Consider the following 20,163-nt stretch of genomic DNA (forward strand, 5'->3'; position numbering starts at 1 on the left):
GCTGCAAGGCCCGTTTACTGCATTTGTTGATGTGTTTTTGTGTGCTGGCCCTTATTCACACATGTGCTCATCATGCAGTTCTTCATGAAATACATTGGGCACCTAATCTGTGCCAGGGCACACACTTTAACAACAGGACACGGACCTGCCTCAGTGCCTGCCGAGGCAGTCCCACAGGGCAGCCCTTGCCAAAGCAGGAGGGGGGCTGGTCACACCAGGGCTTTCTGCTAACAAGGATGCCCTGGAGTACAAGCCTGCTGGCATCTCTGCCCTGCTATAGTGAGTTTAAGGGTTGATCAAGGAGAAAGATATAACCACAAAATGGTGTTAGCACACAGACAAGTTTTATATTAGTTGTGCTTTTTTTGTTTTGTTTTGGAGACAGGTTCTTACTCTGTTGCCCAGGCTGGAGTGTGGTGGCACAACAGCTCACTGCAACCTCCACCTGCCAGGCTCTATCGATCCTCCCACCTGAGCCTCCTGAGTAGCTGAGATGACAGGTGCATACCAATATACCTGGCTAATTTTTGTATTTTCTGTAGAGATGAGGTTTCACCTTGTTGCTCGGGCTGGTCTCGAACTCCTGGGCTCAAACAACCTACCCACCTTGGACTCCCAAAGTGCTGGGATTACAGGCTTGAGCCAGTGTGCCTGGCTTGCACTGCACTTTGACAGGTTTGCATGCAGGAGAAGTCCCTCACAGCATGAGACCTTCCAAAGGTGCTGGGGGCTACTACCCAGTGTGGGGGAAGCCAAGGGAACTCCCAGGGGAGAGCTGGGGGAGAGGGCCATCTAGGTGAGGTAGCTCTGCAGCACGATGGGGAGTCTCTGGGTCAGAGAACTCCAAAGCCATAGCAGCAGATTGGAGTCTCTTAAAGGCCCAGGGCGTATCTTATCTGTGGCTAGCAAATGTTGGATACAGTTTCACAGGGTGTGCAAAACACAAAGCTTGTATATTTCTTTAAAAGCTGCTTATTTGAGCTATATTTAAAACAACTGGAAGGGTAAAAATTTGAGTTTGGCACCAGCAGGCTTTTGAGCCAACAGGTCCCAGACTACCATGAAGAAATAAACAATACAAGGCCAATGTACAAGGGCCATTCTCTACTCTATTTTAAAAAATAATACCTGCCACTCTGTGATCACCACCCACGGCAAGAAAGACCTTTGCTAGTTCTCCCTGCAAACAGCCAGACTTGCTGAGAGCACCTTACACAGGGTGCCTACCTGAACTGTCAGAAGGGCCATCAGCTGAAATCTCAGCACTCCGTACAGGTGGTGATGCCCTAGGGCAGGAAGATGATGCTGGACTTCTTAGGCCTGGACTGATATGGCAGCTTCAAACTGACTCTGGCAGTTCTGAAGTTCCAGAAAAGTTTATTTCTTTCTTATTTATACCCTGTTTACTTACAAACAGCATTATAACAAGAGCATTGAGGGAAAATAGAAAATTCAAAGGCTTAAAGGAGGAGAAGGAAATAAATATATCCCAAACCTAAAAGTAACCTGGTTAGAGTTAGATATTGTATTTATCTTTAAGCTTCCTGGTAGCCAAGGCAAAAAGAGATCAGAAAATAAGTGCCTATGTGCCCTACCTTAACACTTGATCTTAGTCAAAAGACTATGAAGTAATACATGCCCTGACCTAAGAAAAACAAAGAAAACTTGACCTTTCAAATAGTAAAAAAAATAAAATAAAAAAGTAACATCTATGCCTTCTAACAAAGAACCTTTGAAATTATGACTTTATTTACCAAAGTTCTATCTTTGTGCAGTGTTTTCAAGTATATGGTACGTGGGTAGTTTAGAGTTGTCTGTGGTTTGTTCTCAAAAGTGTTTGCATAGGTTTACATTAGGAGAAAGGTGCATAGTGTTATACCCAAGCCTCTTAAGAACGACTGCATGGCTTGGGATTGGGTTTCCACCTCTTCTTAGTAGTCTGACATTAAAGAAATTTCCTTTTTTCTTCTTTTTTTTTTTTTTTGAGATGGAGTCTCACTCTGTCGCCCAGGCTGGCGTGCAGTGGCATGATCTCAGCTCACTGCAACCTCCACCTCCTGGGTTCAAGTGATTCTCCTGCCTCAGCCTCCTGAGTAGCTGGGATTATAGGTGTGCACCACCACGCCTGGCTAATTTTTGTATTTTTTTTTTTTTTTTTTTTTTTTGAGACGGAGTTTCGCTCTTGTTACCCAGGCTGGAGTGCAATGGCGCGATCTCGGCTCACCGCAACCTCCGCCTCCTGGGTTCAGGCAATTCTCCTGCCTCAGCCTCCTGAGTAGCTGGGATTACAGGCACGCGCCACCATGCCCAGCTAATTTTTTGTATTAGTAGAGACGGGGTTTCACCATGTTGACCGGGATGGTCTCGATCTGTTGACCTTGTGATCCACCCACCTCGGCCTCCCAAAGTGCTGGGATTACAGGCTTGAGCCACCGCGCCCGGCCTAATTTTTGTATTTTTAGTAGAGATGAGGTTTCACCATGTTGGTCAGGCTGGTCTCGAACTCCTGACCTTGTGATCCGCCTACCTCGGCCTCCCAAAGTTCTGGGATTACAGGGGTGAGCCACCACTCCCGGCCAAAGAAATTTCTTACTATGCCAGAGCCTCAGTTCCCTGGGTAAAATATAGGTAATAGCATCTACCTTCCTAGGTGGCCTGAGGACTAGAGGTAGCGCACATTTCACCAGGCACCCTTCATCTCCTTACTTCCTCAGATCCACACAGGTATTCAGTTCCCTGGCCCCAAAAATCTAGTCACTCAAACAGATGATTTGAGCACTTCCCATTCTCAATTCTGAATGAAGTGGATCCCACGTGGAGCAGGAGTGAGAATGCCTTCCCTACAGTAGCTCCCTCGGTCGTGATAACGAGTTCTCCTTGGCTGCCCCTTTCTGGAGGCCCCCTCCGCTGACTCAGGGCCTTGCTTGCTTTGCCCAGCAGATGGACCGAGCAGAGCACAAGGGTGAGCTTCAGACAGACAAGATGATGAGGGCAGCTGCCAAGGATGTGCACAGGCTCCGAGGCCAGAGCTGTAAGGAGCCCCCAGAAGTGCAGTCTTTCAGGTAAGCAGAGGGCCCCGGCAGCCCCCCTCTCCCTTTCTCAGCCAACCCACTGGCCTTAGCCTTCTGTCTCTGGTCTCACTGCTCCCATCCCTTGCTCACAGAGCACTGGCTTTCTCTGTAACCGATGTTCATCCTCCGCCAAGCCATCCCTGGAGATCCTTGAGCTCTGCAGCACCCTTCCCCTGTCTGTCTTTATCGGTCCCCACACAACTGAGCTAATTTGTTAGATCCTCTTGTTTAACGAATGAGCTGCCTGCTCCAGCCTTCCCTTGTAGTGTTTTCTTTCTTTCTTTCTTTTTTTATTTTATTTTATTTTTTTAAAGATGGGGTTTCACCATGATGGCCAGGCTGGTCTTGAACTCCTGACCTCAGGTGATCCACCCACCTCAGCCTCCCAAAGTGCTAGGATTACAAGTGTGAGCCACCGCACCCAGCCCCTCGTAGTGTTTCATCACTGGTAATTGTGGAGGTTGATAAATAAGCCTGGGGGTGATGGTTGCTCGCTGGGCCTCCCTGGCTCTGCCTGCCACCTGCTAGGATCTCAGGAAGGTGCTTTCTTGCCATGCTGGACCCCAGTGTATCCTCGGAGGGCCCTAAGTGCCATTTGGCCTGGCTGGACCTCCCATTCACAGAGGGCCTAGCATTTAGACTTCTGATGTCTGTCCTCTCAGGTACATGTTTGTGTATGTGCTTAAAAAAAAAAAAACTCCTTTGTGAAATACAAACATTTAAAATGTACAATAATTTGTATAACTGTCTTTGGGCATCTCTTAACTTTTTAACAAATTGAGAATCTAAAACAAACATTGAAAGTGGCCCAAGGGTCCTTTGAAACTCTGAGAAGCCTCTGATTTGATTTGAACTAAGGGACATTGTTCATGATAATGGTCCTTTAAAGCAGTGGTTCTCAACCAGGGGTGATTTCTCCCCTTCCCCCTGGGACATTTGGCAATGAGCATACATTTTGGGTTGTCATAACTGGAGGTCAAGGATACAGCTAGCATCTAGAGGGTAGAGCCTGAGGACATTGCTAAACATTCTGCAATGATGTACAGGACAGCCCCCACGACAAAGAATTATACTGCCCAGAATCTCTGTAGAGTGAGGTTGAAAACCCCTGCTCTAAAAGGATGTCCTCTCTTATAGGGAGAAGATGGCATTTTTCACCCGGCCTCGGATGAATATTCCAGCCCTCTCTGCAGATGACGTCTAATCACCAGAAAAGTGTTTCCTTCGTTCTACTGACCAGGCTGTGAACATTGACTGTGGCTAAAGTTATTTATGTGGTGTTATATGAAGGTACTGAGTCACAAGTCCTCTAGTGCTCTTGTTGGTTTGAAGATGAACCGATTTTTTAGTTTGGGTCCTATCGTTATTATTAAAAACAAGAACAAAAACAAAACACACAAAAAACAGAAACAAAAAAAAACCAGCATTAAAATGATAAGATTGTATAGTTTGTATATTTAGGAGTGTATTTTTGGGAAAGAAAATTTAAATGAACTAAAGCAGTATTGTGTTGCTGCTCTTCTTAAAATCCTTTAGATTTTTTTGTTTGTACAGCGCCACCTTTTAGAGGTCTTACTGCAATAAGAAGTAATGCCTGGGGGACGGGAATCCTAATAGGACGTCCCGCACTTGTCACAGAACAGCTAACTTTTCCTAGTTAACATATTTTGTACAATATTAAAAAAAAATGCACAGAAACCATTGTGGGGGGGATTCAGAGGTGCATCCATGAATCTTCGTGAGCTGTGACGTGTTTTTATGTGGCTGCCTGACGTGGAGCGGGCGGTGTGATAGGCTGGGGGGCTAAGCAGCCCAGCCTATCTGGGTTTCAGGCCACGCTGGTCTCAGATGCCCAGTGAAGCCACTAACGTGAGTGAGGGGAGGGCTGTGGGGAGCTCCATTCAGTTTTATCTCCATCAATAAAGTGGCCTTTCAAAAAGAATCTCCTCTTGCTCTTGTTCTCTTCCCCACCCCTCACTTGGTCTGTGTTTCTCTGATTTTTGACTCTCCCCTTTCCAGTCATTTCTTTCTGACCCATCCCCAGTCTAGGAAACATTTATGTTTTCTTTTGCCCACTTCTTTCATTTGCTCATTAAGTTTAAATGACTGCTCAATTCATTGGGAATCCACATCCCCAAGTTAGATTGGGGATGCTCTCTGCACTGTCTCCTTCTATGGAATTTCACCCCACGCAACGAGAGATGGCTTCAGTTTCTTCATATGAGCATCATTCCATGTCGTCCCCAACCCAGGGGTAGTAGGTCCTAGAGCTTATGTGTTTCATGCTGCTTATGTGGCCCGTGTTCCTGCCCAGCTCAGAGCTTTGCAGGGTCTATTGCATCAAGATCAGAAGTCAGCCTCTAACAAATAGCAACAGCCACAAATCTCTTCCTCCTTTCTCTCTGACATTACCCTGTTGTACCACCCAGCAAAGCATGCTGCACCAGCTATATCAGAATCACCTGGGGCAGCCTATTAAAAACGCAGACTGTCGGGCCCCTCTCTAGACCCACTAAACTATCCTACCCACCCTGGGACAGTCCCCAGTGCCAGTGTTTTACCCATGTTCCCTCTGTAAGTCTTAGGCAGGCTGTAGTTTGAGATCTCCACTGATAGAAAGTGAGTGAAGCCCAGGCAGAGACAGGCAAAATGGTGAGGCCAGCACCCTACTGGTGAGTTGCACAGGGAACGGTGAAATTCATGGCCCTCTCCAGGCCACTGGGGACCCGGGGCGGTGATGGAGGGAGTGGCGCCACCTTCACTTGCTGCCCCTCTCCCCAGCGTACTCCTTACCTGGCTGTCTCTCCTCATGTATAAGGAACCTACAGTGATGGAGAATCTACTCTTCTTCCCCCTGTGGCTTCCAGGATCTTTGATAGCCAGTCCCCCCTGGATAGCTGGTATCCAGCCCAGTTTCTCACCACTGGCCTGGGGCTTCCTCCTGCCCCATGGCATCAATCTCTGATGTTCTCTCTCCTTCCATTGAATTCCACGGGACACATTAAGGGTTGACTTCATAATGTCTTCATATGAGTATCAATCAACATCTTCCCCAACTCACTTGTACCAGGTTGCAGAGAGCGAGGACGGTCTCATGCTGCTCTGTGGCCCCAGTGCCTACACAGCTCTGACCTTTGAGGAGGCTGCCCTCCTTGCCGACCCCGTGATCTTTTCTGCTAAGGGCACTGGCCACAGCAACGGGGCAGATGGCTCAAGCTGGCTGTAAGTGACCCATCTCTTTGGCTCCCATGACTAGACCAAGGAGAGGCATGGGGCCCAGCCAAGCCATTCAGAACCCTTCCCTAGCATTTTCCACTCACAGGTTAGCGATGAGAGTTTCTCTTCCCAAGCTCCAGCTTCATGGTGAGGAAGGAGACCCTTAATTCTCTTAAGCTTCTAAGAGCCCTTCCCCCTAGACTTCTATATTGCATTTCAATAGAAGTAAAGGCTGGCAGACCGGGCGCCACACTTAATCGCCCTCCTATAGATCGAAGGCATGGTATGGAGGAATCTTTCCAGAAAGCATTGTTTTTTCTTAAACACGATCAAATCCCCACCTAGTCACGTACCCCACGCCTACTTCATGGATCAAGACCGTTTCACATGTAATTTCTAGAATTATAAGCCTTTAAAAGGGCAAGGATTTTCTTTGTGGAAGAACTCAGTTGTTTGTATTTTCACCTGCTGCAGCTCCTAGCTGAGCAGCAGGTGAAAATACCTTAACTTCCTTCCCTGTTCGGTGTTTGAGAGGTTTGTTTGCAGCTGCTCCTGCTTCAGTGGGGGCAATGGGATTAGGAAAATGAGGCCAACCTGCAAAGGGAAGCAGATGCAAGGGATGGAGACAGAATGGGGGTGTCCTGGGGATCTTGGAGCCTGAATTCATTGGCCCGGGAGGCAGCAGAGGACTGTATTTGCAGTCCATTTGGACTCAGTAAAAACTCTGAAGAGCACATGTGTTACGGAATTCCTTCTCAGTGACACATTCATCTGTGCTCAGTTCTCCCAGCAAGGGTCACCCCTCACACCCCTGCAGCATCAGGTGCTATGAAGCAGAGCTGTAAACACCCTCCCTGTGTATGGGAAAAGCTACATGGAGCAAATCCTCCCACCCGGAGAAGCACATCTCAGCGTCACTTCAGCTGTCGGGACATTTGTGGGGAGAACCAGACCACCTCTGCGGAAGGCAAGAGTCTCTTCCAGCCATGGAGTTGAATTCACCAGCAAACCACCATTCAGTTGTTTGCCTAGAGAGAAATTCAAAAGTAAATAAATGTTTACTTGTAATAGTGCATGTGTCTTTTCCAGAACCTTCAGGAAACAAAGCCGGGAAATGTAAAATGACCCCCTCAAGCTCACATACATAATAAATGGCTATAGCTAGGATGTTGATCCCATCTTTCAACTCCAAAATCTGTTTTCTTTCAGCTCCAGCTTCTGTTTCACAGTGTGGCATTACCACACACCACACCACAGGAGGCCCTAATTGTAGGGCCTTAGAATCCTTGGTCTTGAAGAATGAAGTCACACATTCCTGTGGTTTCTCTGCATAGGGTGGGGAGAAAGGCAGGGTACCAGGATACTAGTCTGAAAAAAAGACAGCAAACCTCACTGGCTCTGATCCTCCTGCTGCTAAAGGCAATGGTTGCCTTTGAGTCCAGACCTTTTTGCAATATGCACGCGCGCTTTCTGCCTCTCAAGAAGGCCAAGGACCTAAGATTCTTCCAGTTAACTATTTCCTGCCTTAGAGGCTCCAGCCAGGCTGGCCTTTCTTTTTCTCCTTCCCACCACAGGCCCTTTGCAGTCCTAATTCCTTCTGCCTGGTAGGCTCTTCCTCCATGTCTTCACACCGACTTCACATGGGCAGCTCCTTCTCACCCTTCAGGTCTCAGCTGAAGCCTCATCCCTCAAGATCCCTCTCTGCCCTGGAGCATAAGCTCTTAAGCAAGAACCTCATTTGCCTTGTTTTTGTTAGGTCTGATATAGAGTGGGTTCTTAATATTTGTGGAATGAATTGAATGAATGGATGTGATGAAAGGTCTGCCCCAAAGGTGTATTTGGTCTCTACACCTTTGTTATTCTAATCAGGAAGACCCTGGGTAGAACAGGGGTACTAAAAGCTGGTTTTGACAGCTTTGATTATAATCAGTAATTTGCATGGGGTTTTGACAGGCACCAGGGTGCAGACCCCCCTCGGATGCAGCTCCCCTGCCCCCAAACACACGTGTGACCCCACAGCATAAAGAAGCAGAAGCGACTGGGAGCTAACACACACATAACGTTTAAATTCTCTGAAGAGCCAGGCGTGGTGGCTCATGCCTGTAATCCCAGCACTTTGGGAGGCTAAGGCAGGAGGACTGCTTGAGCCCAGGAGTTCAAATAAAATTTAAAAAAACAAAAGCTGGGTGTGGTGGCTCACGCCTGTAATCCCAGCACTTTGGGAGGCTGAGGTTGGTGGGTCACCTGAGGTCAGGAGTTCGAGACTAGCTTGGCCAACACAGTGAAACCCTGTCTACTAAAAATACAAAATATTAGCCACGTGTAGTGACAGGCGCCCATAATCCCAGCTACTAGGGAAGCTGAGGCAGGAGAATCACTTGAACCCTGTGCCCTTTATCATGTCGGGGTCACCACCTGAGATGTGGGTCTCACTACCTGCAGAAGTCTGACCTGCAGACCCCGACTCAACCACGGATGATTGAATGCACTCTCACACCATTACAGTGTTTCAAGTGGGCTAAGGATGGCCGTTGGCTGCTTTCAGAGGGCAAAATGCAACCAATCTACTCAGACCCTCTGTCCACACATTTATTCCCTTAAGATTTTACAACAGAGGTTCTAAGTTAACTCACTTGTGGATCATTAACATGGTTAAGAGAGTGGTTTTATGACTGATAAAAGCTTTAGGTTCTGGGCCCAGAGTAAATGCTGTTAACAGGCAATTCCCCTTTGATCTCCCCCTGAGAGAGCCATCCAGCACAAAGTTAACATGAGTAAACAGAGTGGAGATAAACAGGTATGGGGTAAACAGACTTAACTGGGAAGAGCCTCATCCCTATTTTCTTCCTAATTTAATGGATCTGCCAGCTGCCTTTGGCCCGCCCCCAATAAAACCTTTGGGCCTTCCAAAAGATTTGAGACTAATCTATAACTTTTCCTAAATATTTTCTGTAATATTTTGCCAACCACCCCAAGTGAATAGCAGCAGAACCTGGGAGGCGGAGGTTGCGGTGAGCCAAGATTGCGTCATTGCACTCCAGCCTGGGCAACAGTCGAAACTCCATCCAAAAAAAAAAAAAAAAAAAATAGCCAGGCATGCTGACGCACATCTGTGGTCCTAGCTACTAGAGAGACTGAGGAAGCGAGGATCCCAAGAGGTTGAGGCTGCAGTGAGCCGTGATCGTGCCACCACATTCCAGCCTGGGCAATAGAGCAAGATCCTGTCTCAAAAAAAAAAATTTTTTTTTTGAAAAAAAGCATATTTACCCTGGGATGGGTCCTTTTCCTTTTTTTACCCTTGTATTCTTATAACAGTTTTATTACTTAAATAGCTAATACTTACTGCAGAATATTTACACCAAAAGTATGAAGAAGGGTGCATGAGAGTCATGGCAGCAAGGCTTTCCACTCACTCGACAGACGCAGGCACTGCTCTAAGGTCTGCTTATTTCTAGCTCACTTATCCTCACAGCAGTCCTATGATGTAGGTACTATTATGATCATCCCTGTTTTACAGTTGAGGAAACTTACCCAGAGAGGTGACATTACATGCTCCAACAGCTAATAAGTGATAGAACTGGGATTAAACCCAGTGTCTGCTCTTTCAGGCACATCCCTACAGTGACAAGTCATTTTCACACTTTTGTCCCCACCTATCCGTTTCCCTCCCTAAAGATGGCATCTCAGGCTGGGTGCGGTGGCTCACGCCTGTAATCCCAGCACTTTGGGAGGCCGAGGCAGGTGGATCACGAGGTCAGGAGATCGAGACCATCCTGGCTAACACGGTGAAACCCCATCTCTAAAAAAAAAAAAGATGGCATCTCTTGCCAGTTTCTTCTTTGTCCTTCCAGAGAGGCAATGCCTATGTAAACTTATATGTGTATTCCTTTTTTTTCCCACCTAAAAGTGCACCATAAAGATACTGTCCTGAACTTTGCCTTTTCTCGATAAGATATCTGGTATCTTGGCTGGTATCTTAGCTGGTATCTTGATAAGATATCTGGTATAGTGGCTCACACCTGTAATCCCAGAAGGCCAATCCTTTGGGAGGCCAAGGCAGGTAGATGACCTAAGGTTAGGGGTTCGAGACCAGCCTGGCCAACATGATGAAACCCCATCTCTTCTAAAAATACACAAATTAGCTGGCATGGTGGCACATGCCTGTAATCCCAGCTACTTGGGAGACTGAGGCAGGAGAATCACTTGAACCCAGGAGGCAGCAGTTGCAGTGAGCCGAGATCGTGCCACTGCATTCCCCCCTGGGCAACAGAGTAAGACTCCGTCTCAAGGAAAAAAAAAGATGTCTGGTATCTAATATCTACTCCTTCATACAACTATGTAGTATTCACTGAATGGATGTGCCATCAGTTAACTGACGAACACATCTGTTGTCACCAGTCACTTGATTTGACAGTGCCTAATTTCTTTGTCTATACATCCTTTTGCGCATGTATTCAATATGTCTGTAGATAAATTACTGCCCTCATTCTTTTTTTTTTTTTTTTTTTTTTTGAGATAGAGTCTTGCTCTGTCACCAGGCTGGAATGCAGTGGCATGATCTCGGCTCACTGCAACCTCCACCTCCTGGGTTCAGGTGATTCCCCTGCCTCAGCCTCCCGAGAGTAGCTGAGACTACAGGCCCGCCACCACACCCAGCTAATTTTTGCATTTTTAGTAGAGACAGCGTTTCACCATATTGTCCAGGATGGTCTCGATCTTTTGACCGCGTGATCTGCCCACCCCAGCCTCCCAAAGTGCTGGTATTACAGGCATGAGCCACTATGCCCGGCCTACCCTCATTCTTTAAATGCACTATTAGACTCCCAGGTATACTGTAACATGCCTGTCAGACATTTGCTCTCAGCATGCTTGCTGTCTCCATTGCTTGAAGGGCAGTAGAAAAAAGATGAGAAGCTGGAAAACGAAAGTCCTGAGTGCCATGTCCACACTGCACCTACATCCAACTCCAGGATTTTGAGCAAGATGAGATGCCTGCCTTCTTCACTGAGTGATATGAAGATTCAATGAGATTATACACTTAGGTAGAGAAGAGATGTAAGTTGCTAATGGATGGTAGGAAAGTTATTATATTCTAGTAGGGAGTATTTTCTAGTTGCTATATTCTAGATGATTCTGGGAATAATTAAACCTTATATTATGAGTTTGCCCTATACCTTTAGTAAGGTTTCTCTCAGGGCCCTTGGGACTGAATAAATGTATTATTTTTATTTTTTTAATTTTTGTCTTTTTGAGACAGAGTCTCTCTCTGTCGCCCAGGCTGGAGTGCAGTGATGTGATCTCAGCTTACTGCAACCTCTGCCTCCTGGGTTCAGGTGATTCCCCTGCCTCAGCCTCACAAGTAGCTGGGACTATAGGGGTGCACCACCATGCCCAGCTAATTTTTGTATTTTTAGTAGAGACGAGGTTTCACCATGTTGTCCAGATTGGTCTTTAACGCCTGACCTCAACCGATTCACCCGCCTCGGCCTTCCAAAGTGCTAGAATTACAGGTGTGAGCCACCGCACTGGCCTGAATAGATGTGTTTTGGAGAATATGGTAAGTAATAAATTTGCAACAAACCACAGAGTAGCTGATAAATATACATGAAGCTAATCAGAGTAACAAAAGAACACAAGCTTGCCATCGTAGTACTTTTTACCATTTACATTTATGTATTTGATTCTTTTTTTTTCTTTTTCTTTTTCTTTTTCTTTTTTTTTTTTTTGAGACAGAGTCTTGCTCTGTCACCAGGCACCAGGCTGGAGTACAGCAGTGCAATCTCAGCTCACCGCAACCTCCACCTCCCGGGTTCAAGCAATTCTCCTGCCTCAGCCTCCCAAGTAGCTGGTACTACAGGCGTGCACCACCACACCCAGCTAATTTTTGTATTTTAGTAGAGACGGGGCTTTCACCATGTTGGCCAGGATGGTCTCCATCTCTTGACCTCGTGATCCACTGGCCTCAGCCTCCCAAAGTGCAGGGATTACAGGCCTGAGCCACCACACCCAGCTAAGTATTTGATTCTTTAGTTTTATCTGTCTGCTTATTAGGATGTTGGAGACTCAGGGAAGGCACCATGCATACCTTTTTCACTATCTTAGCCCTGGGGCCAGAACAGTCCCTGGCAGATGGCAGACCCTCCAACAATTGTTCAGTGAGTGAATTAAGCTAAGACCAAAATTCTAATGCCAATCCTGCCCAGTAACAACACGAACGTGGGCACACACTTCCGGGAGGTTTTCAACCCTCTTTACAGGCTGCTGTGACAACCAATGACTGGATGCAGTGTTTCCCCCACGGGAGGCATAGGCGCACCATTGGTAACAGCAGAAAACGTTAGGTGGTATGTGGGTGAATTTTTATATTTATGGTCATATTTGTTTTAATATACATTACGCCAGGTGTGGTGGCTCACGCCTGTAATCCCAGCACTTTGGAAGGCCGAGGTGGATGGATCACCTGAGATCAGGAATTCGAGACCAACCTGACCAACATGGAGAAACCCTATCTCTACCTAAAATACAAAAGTAGCTGGGCGTGGTGGCGCATGCCTGTAATCCCAGCTACTCAGGAGGCTGAGGCAAGCGAATCCTTTGAACCTAGGAGGCCGAGCTTGTGGTGAGCCGAGATCACATCATTGCACTCCAACCTGGGTAACAAGAGTGAAACTCCATCTCAAAAATATATATATGCATTATATATAACTTGCCCATCAAACCCATGCATTCACAGATATTACTGTTTAGGATGAGGATAAGTAAATAGTTAAGTTAATAAAGTGAATCGATTTAAAGAAAAATATGTACTTACTGTGAAACAAAGAAATGGCAAAAATAGTGATGATGAAAACATCTGTAAAAGGCTGAGTTAGTATATCTAAAAGGGTTCTAAGTGGCCATCTAGCCCAATCTCCCCATTTAATGGATGAGGAAAACTGAGGTCCAGGAGCTATGAATTGCTTCAAGTAAACCGTGAGCTCTTGGTCACCAAGGAAAAAGAGAAGGGGTTTAGGCATAGTGTTGGAGTATGTACCTGCTCCTTCTGTGATGACCTCAGTAAGTGAGAACTGCCTGCTCAGGCTAACCTGTGATGTCAGCCTAGGTGTATCCAGGACAGCATTTCTCCCTCCCTCCAGTCCCATACCATCCTGAGATGCACCCCCTAGATCACATGCCCGTGGTGAATTAGTGTTGTGTCTTCCATGAAATCCCTCCACCCATTTTCAAAGCTGTATCTGTTCTCATTTGTATTACTAAAATAATGTTGTATCCACACCCAATTTAAAATTACATTATGGAATATGATTTTTTTCTAGTATATCCCTTTTATCTAGAAATTTTATTAGACCCCACCCATATGCTTACAAATTACTGGTATAGTCAAAAATACAAGGGGCAGGAGAAAGCAACAGCAGCAGCCCTATCCTCCTCCTAGTTCAAGGCCATCTCCCCAGATGCTGGCCATTTCCCGTTACTAACAAGAGAGACAGGACAGATCAGTGTGAGCTCTGGTTCTGTCACAGGACTCCAGAAATGATGATAGTAGCAGACCACGACCATACCCCACTCCCCATGACCCCAGCAAGGGCAAACCCGGAAAGGGCAGCAGGAATGTTAATGCCAGAGCCCCGTCCTCCACCTGGCCTTGGGGCTAAGGACGCAACCTGCCTCTGTGCCTGAAATGCATCTCTGCACCAGGAATGTTCTTTCCCATCCCATACACAGCCCAAATATCGTCTTTAGAAACTTCTCCTCCACACCACCCACCAGCCAGGCCATCACACCCACCACCAACCCATGCACATTTTCTCCCTGTTTCCTAAAGGTTCTTTAACATGTGATTCCGCCCGCTAGACTAGCTGGTCAGCTTCTTGTGGGCAGGGACTATATCCAATTGACCTATGCCCCCAGTGCCCAGTACCGAGTCACAGGGGCTGGATGCTGTTTGTGGAATGACCAAGTGAGTGAAGGGAGAAGCCATGTGGGGTGTTTTCTGGGGCTGAGCTAGGCCCACCTTTGCCCTTTAACCCCCTGAGTCCCGAAGGTGCTTTTTCAAGCCTGGAGAGGTTATAGCAAAGCTTCCGCTCTTCAAACCTTCCAAACTTTCTTTGGCTTCCTCTTGCCTGAGTCAGCCCCTCCTGCTTTAGTATGACACTGACCCAGATAAAATGCAGAACCAGCAGTAAGTAGCTAGGGGCAAGGACCCTGGACCCTGGGTGGGCCTTCCCACCACCCTTGTGATAGCAGGGAGAGAGACAATGAGAGGCTTTCAGGGGTGAGGGGACTTGCCTCCAACGAGGTCAGGACCTTGTCTCAGCCTCACTCCTCCCTAGGAGAGTCACTCTGTGCTTGGGGATATTCTCATTGTGCACAGGAGAGTAAGAAAGAGCATGCGCTCTCCCAGACCCTCAGGATGGGAGCTTGGTATCTTTTTTTTTTTTTTTTTTTTTTTTTTTGAGACGGAGTTTCGCTCTTTTTACCCAGGCTGGAGTGCAATGACGCGATCTCGGCTCACCGCAACCTCCGCCTCCTGGGTTCAGGCAATTCTCCTGCCTCAGCCTCCCGAGTAGCTGGGATTACAGGTGTGCACCACCATGCCCAGCTAGTTTTTTTTTGTATTTTTAGTAGAGACGGGGTTTCACCATGTTGACCAGGATGGTCTCGATCTCTTGACCTCGTGATCCACCCGCCTCGGCTTCCCAAAGTGCTGGGATTACAGGCGTGAGCCACCGCGCCTGGCCTTGGTATCTTTTTTTTAAAAAAAATTAGACTTAGTTTTCAATTATTATGTAAATAATTGATTAAGTAAAAATGATAAGAGGCCATCATTTTGGACTAAACTTCTGCACCAGACCCCAGCAGACTAGCCTAAAAATCAGAATGGAGTCGCCCATGCTAAAGTTTCATGTCACCAAACCTAAACTAAGTTATATACCCTCAGAGAAATCAGGAGAGCGAGAGAGAGAACACCCAATTTCCCAGACAGGTCCTTTGAAGCTTTCAGTCCCTCAATCGTGAAGAAGTTACCTCTGCCTTAATCCTTACAGGCAAAAAGGTAGCCTGAAGGAAACTGACATTAACTACTCAGTTATTTTTCTATTGTTCTATTATGTCCCCACCTTACGAGAAAAGTAACTTGGAAAGGACTAATACACTCTGTTCTTAGCTTCTGCTTCCTTTAAGCCCTCTCTATGAATATGAATCAGCGCATTGGAACACTGATTCTATTTTATGGACTAAAGCATTGCCCAATTCTAGAATTACAATAAAGCCAACTGAGTCTTTAAATTGGCTGTAATTCTACCTTTGGCAATACATTAAAAAAAAAATTATCAGCTGGGCGCGGTGGCTCACGCCTATAATCCCAGCACTTTGGGAAGCCGAGGCGGGTGGATCACGAGGTCAAGAGATCGAGACCATTCTGGTCAACATGGTGAAACCCCGTCTCTACTAAAAATACAAAACATTAGCTGGGCATGGTGGCGCGTGCCTGTAATCCCAGCTACTCAGGAGACTGAGGCAGGAGAATTGCCTGAACCCAGGAGGCGGAGGTTGCAGTGAGCCGAGATCATGCCATTGCACTCCAGCCTGGGTAACAAGAGCGAAACTCCGTCTCAAAAAAAAAAAAAAAAATTATCATAATGCTATAGAAAGACATGAGATATACAATAAAAGATACCCCCACCCTCTGGAATCTACCATTCATAATCGTTTATCTGGTGGTTTCCACTTTTTAAAAATGGTCTGTAGCCCGGGCATGGTGGCTCACTCCTATAAGCCTAGCACTTTGGGAGGCCATGGTAGGCGGATTCCCTGTGCTCAGGAGTTTGAGACCAGCCTGGGCAACAGGGTGAAATCCTGTCTCTACTAAAATACAAAAGAAATTAGCCAGGTGTGGCAGCATGTGCCTGTAGTCCCAGCTACTGGAGAGGCTGAGGCAAGAGAATTGCTTGAACCCAGGAGGAGGAGGTTGCAGTGAGCTGATTGTACCACTGCACTCCAGCCTGGGCAACAGAGCAAGACTTCGTCTCTAATAATAATAATAATGGTCTGTAGGCCAGGAATGGTGGCTCACGCCTGTAATTCCAGCACTTTGGGAGGCCAAGGTGGGTGGATCACGAGGTCAGGAGTTTGAGACCAGCCTGGCCAATATGGCAAAACCCTATCTCTACTAAAAATACAAAAATTAGTGTGGTGTGGTGGTGTGGGTTTATAGTCCCAGCTATTCGGGAGGCTGAGGCAGGAGAATCGCTTCAACCTGGGAGGTGGAGATTGCAATGAATTGAGACCATGCCACCACACTCTAGAGCCTGGGCAATAGAGTGAGACTCGGTCTCAAAAAAATAAAATAAAATAGGCCTGTATTCTTTTTATTCATCATCTTCAGTAAGACCTCTCCATTCCTGGCCATAAAGATGAGGACATTATGGCACATTTTTCCCCTTTCTCCTTCCCAGCCACAACTTCTAATTTTTCTTAGTTACATTATTATTTTTATATAGTTTAAAAAAGGGTATCACATTCACACACTACTCTGTAATCATGTAGTCATAAAGCTTCCTCTGCTGTGAGTTGATTTAAAAAGTTAAAAACTAGTAAACAGCATTCACAGATTGATGGTGAAGTAAACATTATTCCCTATGGAAACAAGCAGTGTGTGATTGGACCTGGGTCATTAAAACTTTACCACTAGAAGGAAAATTTAAGGTTCCAGTCATTCTTTCCCTCCCCACAGCTTTTTCATTTCTTCCTGGTCACTTCATTTTCTCTTGAGAAGTAAAACTAAAATCCTAAGCCCATGATGGACTGAATGGATGTCCTCTTGGCCAAGGAGAACCCTGGATGACATCTGGAGGTAGGGCGCCCCTCCTTAGACCCCCTCCCTCCCTAGCTGCCATTAGGCATCCTTTCCTAAAGTCTAAACAGAAACCAGCCCTTTGGAAACCCTGGCTCCACCGCTGATTTCCACCAACTGCCCCTCCCTTTTGCCTTTTCACCACAACAACCAACATGTGTTCCTTCCTGATAAGAGGCCACCCACCACTGAATGGTTCTGGCCAGTTTACAAAGGATGTGCAGGGAAGGTTTTCGTATCTTCTGCTTCGCCTTTTGACATCAGAGGCCCAAAACCTCCACCATCAGATCATGCTAAAAACATCATTTTTTGTACATGGGACCCATGAAGGGGCATGAAGCTAAGTTATGCATGCCCACATTTCTCCTTTCATAAATATTCATGACCCTTCTTACAACTTATTAAATATGTATATTTGGCCACCTGCTCAGCATAAATTCCTGTTTGCTGTGCCCGTCCCTCGAAGTGCATGTTTTCAGCTACTGGCTGGAGGCTACACTTCCCGGCCTGTCAGAATGGCCACCTGCAGCATGCGACCCTTTATGTGAAATCTCTCCTTTCCAAATTTATGAACCTCATCATTCTTCACTTGACAGTCTTAACCCATGTCCTCATTTTTAGATTCCAAATCCAACAGCAAGTTCTGCCAATTCTATCTCTAAACTATATCATGAATCTGACCATTTTTTTTTCTGCTACCATTTTGATTTATCATTCCTGACCTGAACTTGGAATTCTGAGATCAAACAAGGTGCTGGCAGGTAGGGTCGGTATCTTCAGAAGCCTCTTTCCTTGGCCTCTTTCTCCCTGTGTGTTCACATGGTCTTACCTCTGTGTGTGTCTGTGTCTGTGTGCTAATCTCCTCTTATGAGGACACCAATCATGTTGAGTTAGGGCCCATCCTCATGACTTTTTTTTTTTTTTTTTGAGATGGAGTCTCTCTGTCACCCAGGCTGGAGTGCAGTGGCACGATCTCAGCTCACTGCAACCTCTGCCTCCTGGGTTCAAGTGATTCACCTGCCTCAGCCTCCCAAGTCACTGGGACTACAGACATATGCCACCACACCCAGCTAATTTTTATATTTTTAGTAGAGACTAAATATTTATTTATTTATCTTTTTCTTTTTTTTCTTTTTTCTTTTTTTCTCTCTTTTTTTTTTTGTTTTTTGGTTTTTTTATGTCCTTCTCATATGCAAAATACATTCAGCCCAGCCCTATTTATTATCTTTTATTCCATAATTTTACTGTACCTTTTCTATGTTTAGATACACAATTACTGACCATTGCGTTACAGTTGCCTACAGTATTCAGGACAGTAACGTGCCATACAGGTTTGGAGCCGAGGAGCAATAGGCTATACCAGGTAGCCTGGGTGTGGAGTAGGCACTAGCATCCAGGTTTGTGCAAGTACACTCTCTGATGGCCACACAACAAACCTGCCTAACAACACATTTCTCAGAATCTGTACCCACTGTTAAGTGATACATTACTGTATTTGAAAACAGAAAAAGGGGGATTGGGTACTAGCCCAGGTAGAGAGATTGGCAAAAGTGAGAGCATATAAGAATTTGTAAGTTGGCCGGGTGCAGTGGCACGTGCCTGTAGTCCCAGCCACTCAGGAGGCTGAGGTGGGAGGATCGCTTGAACCCAGGAGTTCTGGGCTGTAGTGTGCTATGCCAATCGGATGTCCACACTAAGTTCGGCATCAATATGGTGACCTCCCGGGAGCAGGGGACCACCAGGTTGCCTAAGGAGGGGTGAACTGGCCCAGGTCGGAAACGGAGCAGGTCAAAATTCCCATGCTGATCAGTAGTGGGATCACGCCTGTGAATAGCCACTGCACTCCAGCCTGGGCAACATAGCGAGACCCCATCTCTAAAAATAAAAAAAGAATTTGTAAGTTGTTGGGGCTCAGAAACTGATACCCCAAAATATGGTGCTTTGACATACTGAAGCGAAGAACACTGAAGATCTCTCTGACCTTCTCCCTCGCCCCATCTTTCCCAAAGAAGTTGCAGTTTCTTCCTTTTTTTTTTTTTTGAGTCAGAGTCTCGCTCTGTTGCCAGGCTGGAGTGCAGTGGTGCCATCCTGGCTCACTGCAACCTCTACCTCCCAGGTTCAAGCAATTCCTCTGCCTCAGCCTACCGAGTAGCTGGCACTACAGGCGTGCCACCACGCCCAGCTAAATTTTGTATTTTTAGTAGAGACGAGAGTTCACCATGTTGATCAGGATGGTCTCAATCTCTTGACCTGGTGATCCTCCCGCCTTGGCCTCACAAAGTGCTAGGATTACAGGTGTGAGCCACCTTGACCAGCCAGTCTCTTTATCTGCTTAAGATCCAGACACACTAAGGCACAGGAAGGACAATTGTTTTTTCTTCCCTTTTCTGTAAAATCAAGAGTGTAGCCACATTTGAATAGACCTTTTCACAAGATAAGGTACACGTTAATATCTGTTCCCTGATCCATCCATTCTCCCTAAAAATACCCTCAGCAGAATTCCTCTTCCCCGACTCCCATAACCTGTTCTGCCAGGATGACATATACACTTCTGCACCACCTTTCAGGGTGAGCAATCGCTCAGTGATTCTCCCTGTGAATACACAGCAAATAAATTTGTATGCCTTTTTCCCCATTAATCTGCTTTTTGCAAGTTCATATTTCAGTGAACCTTCAGGAGGCCAAGGGGAAAGCTTTCCCTTTACCCATATAAAGGCAAGGCATGGGTTTTTAATTTTATTCTGCACACAATGGGAACCATTAGAGGGTTTGGATGAGCAGATGGGTGGTGGAGAATTTTTGTTTTTCAAAAGGGTAGTGTTATGGGCTGAAATGTATTCCCCCAAAGTTCATATGTTAAAGTCCTAATGCCCAGTATCTCAGAATGTGACCGTATTTGGAGATAGGGTCGTTAAAGAAGTAATAAGTTTAAATGAGGTCATGAGGGCCAGGTGCAGTGGCTCATTCCTGTAATCACAGCACTTTGGGAGGCCAAGGCAGGTGGATCATCTGAAGTCAGGA

General features: G+C 46.3%; 1 protein-coding gene across 4 annotated transcripts in view; it reads left to right on the plus strand.

Moving 5' to 3' along the window:
• WWC1 (WW and C2 domain containing 1) overlaps positions 1 to 5,013 on the plus strand; it is a 182,773-nt gene extending 177,760 nt beyond the window's left edge. For 2 of the 4 annotated variants that reach the window (XM_021672218.2, XM_021672220.2), the window contains exons 22-23: positions 2,938 to 3,062; positions 4,209 to 5,013. In XM_021672218.2, coding sequence (XP_021527893.2) covers positions 2,938 to 3,062; positions 4,209 to 4,275 — 192 coding nt within the window. In that variant the 3' untranslated portion in view covers positions 4,276 to 5,013. The remainder of the gene's footprint in view (positions 1 to 2,937; positions 3,063 to 4,208) is intronic. The other 2 variants (XM_021672219.2, XM_021672221.2) reach the window with 1 other exon arrangement.
• The last annotated feature ends 15,150 nt before the right edge of the window (positions 5,014 to 20,163 follow it).

Source organism: Aotus nancymaae, unplaced genomic scaffold (genome assembly GCF_030222135.1).
Source record: "Aotus nancymaae isolate 86718 unplaced genomic scaffold, 86718_ANA_hifiasm-v0.15.2.pri h1tg000015l_0, whole genome shotgun sequence".
Taxonomy (NCBI): domain Eukaryota; kingdom Metazoa; phylum Chordata; class Mammalia; order Primates; family Aotidae; genus Aotus; species Aotus nancymaae.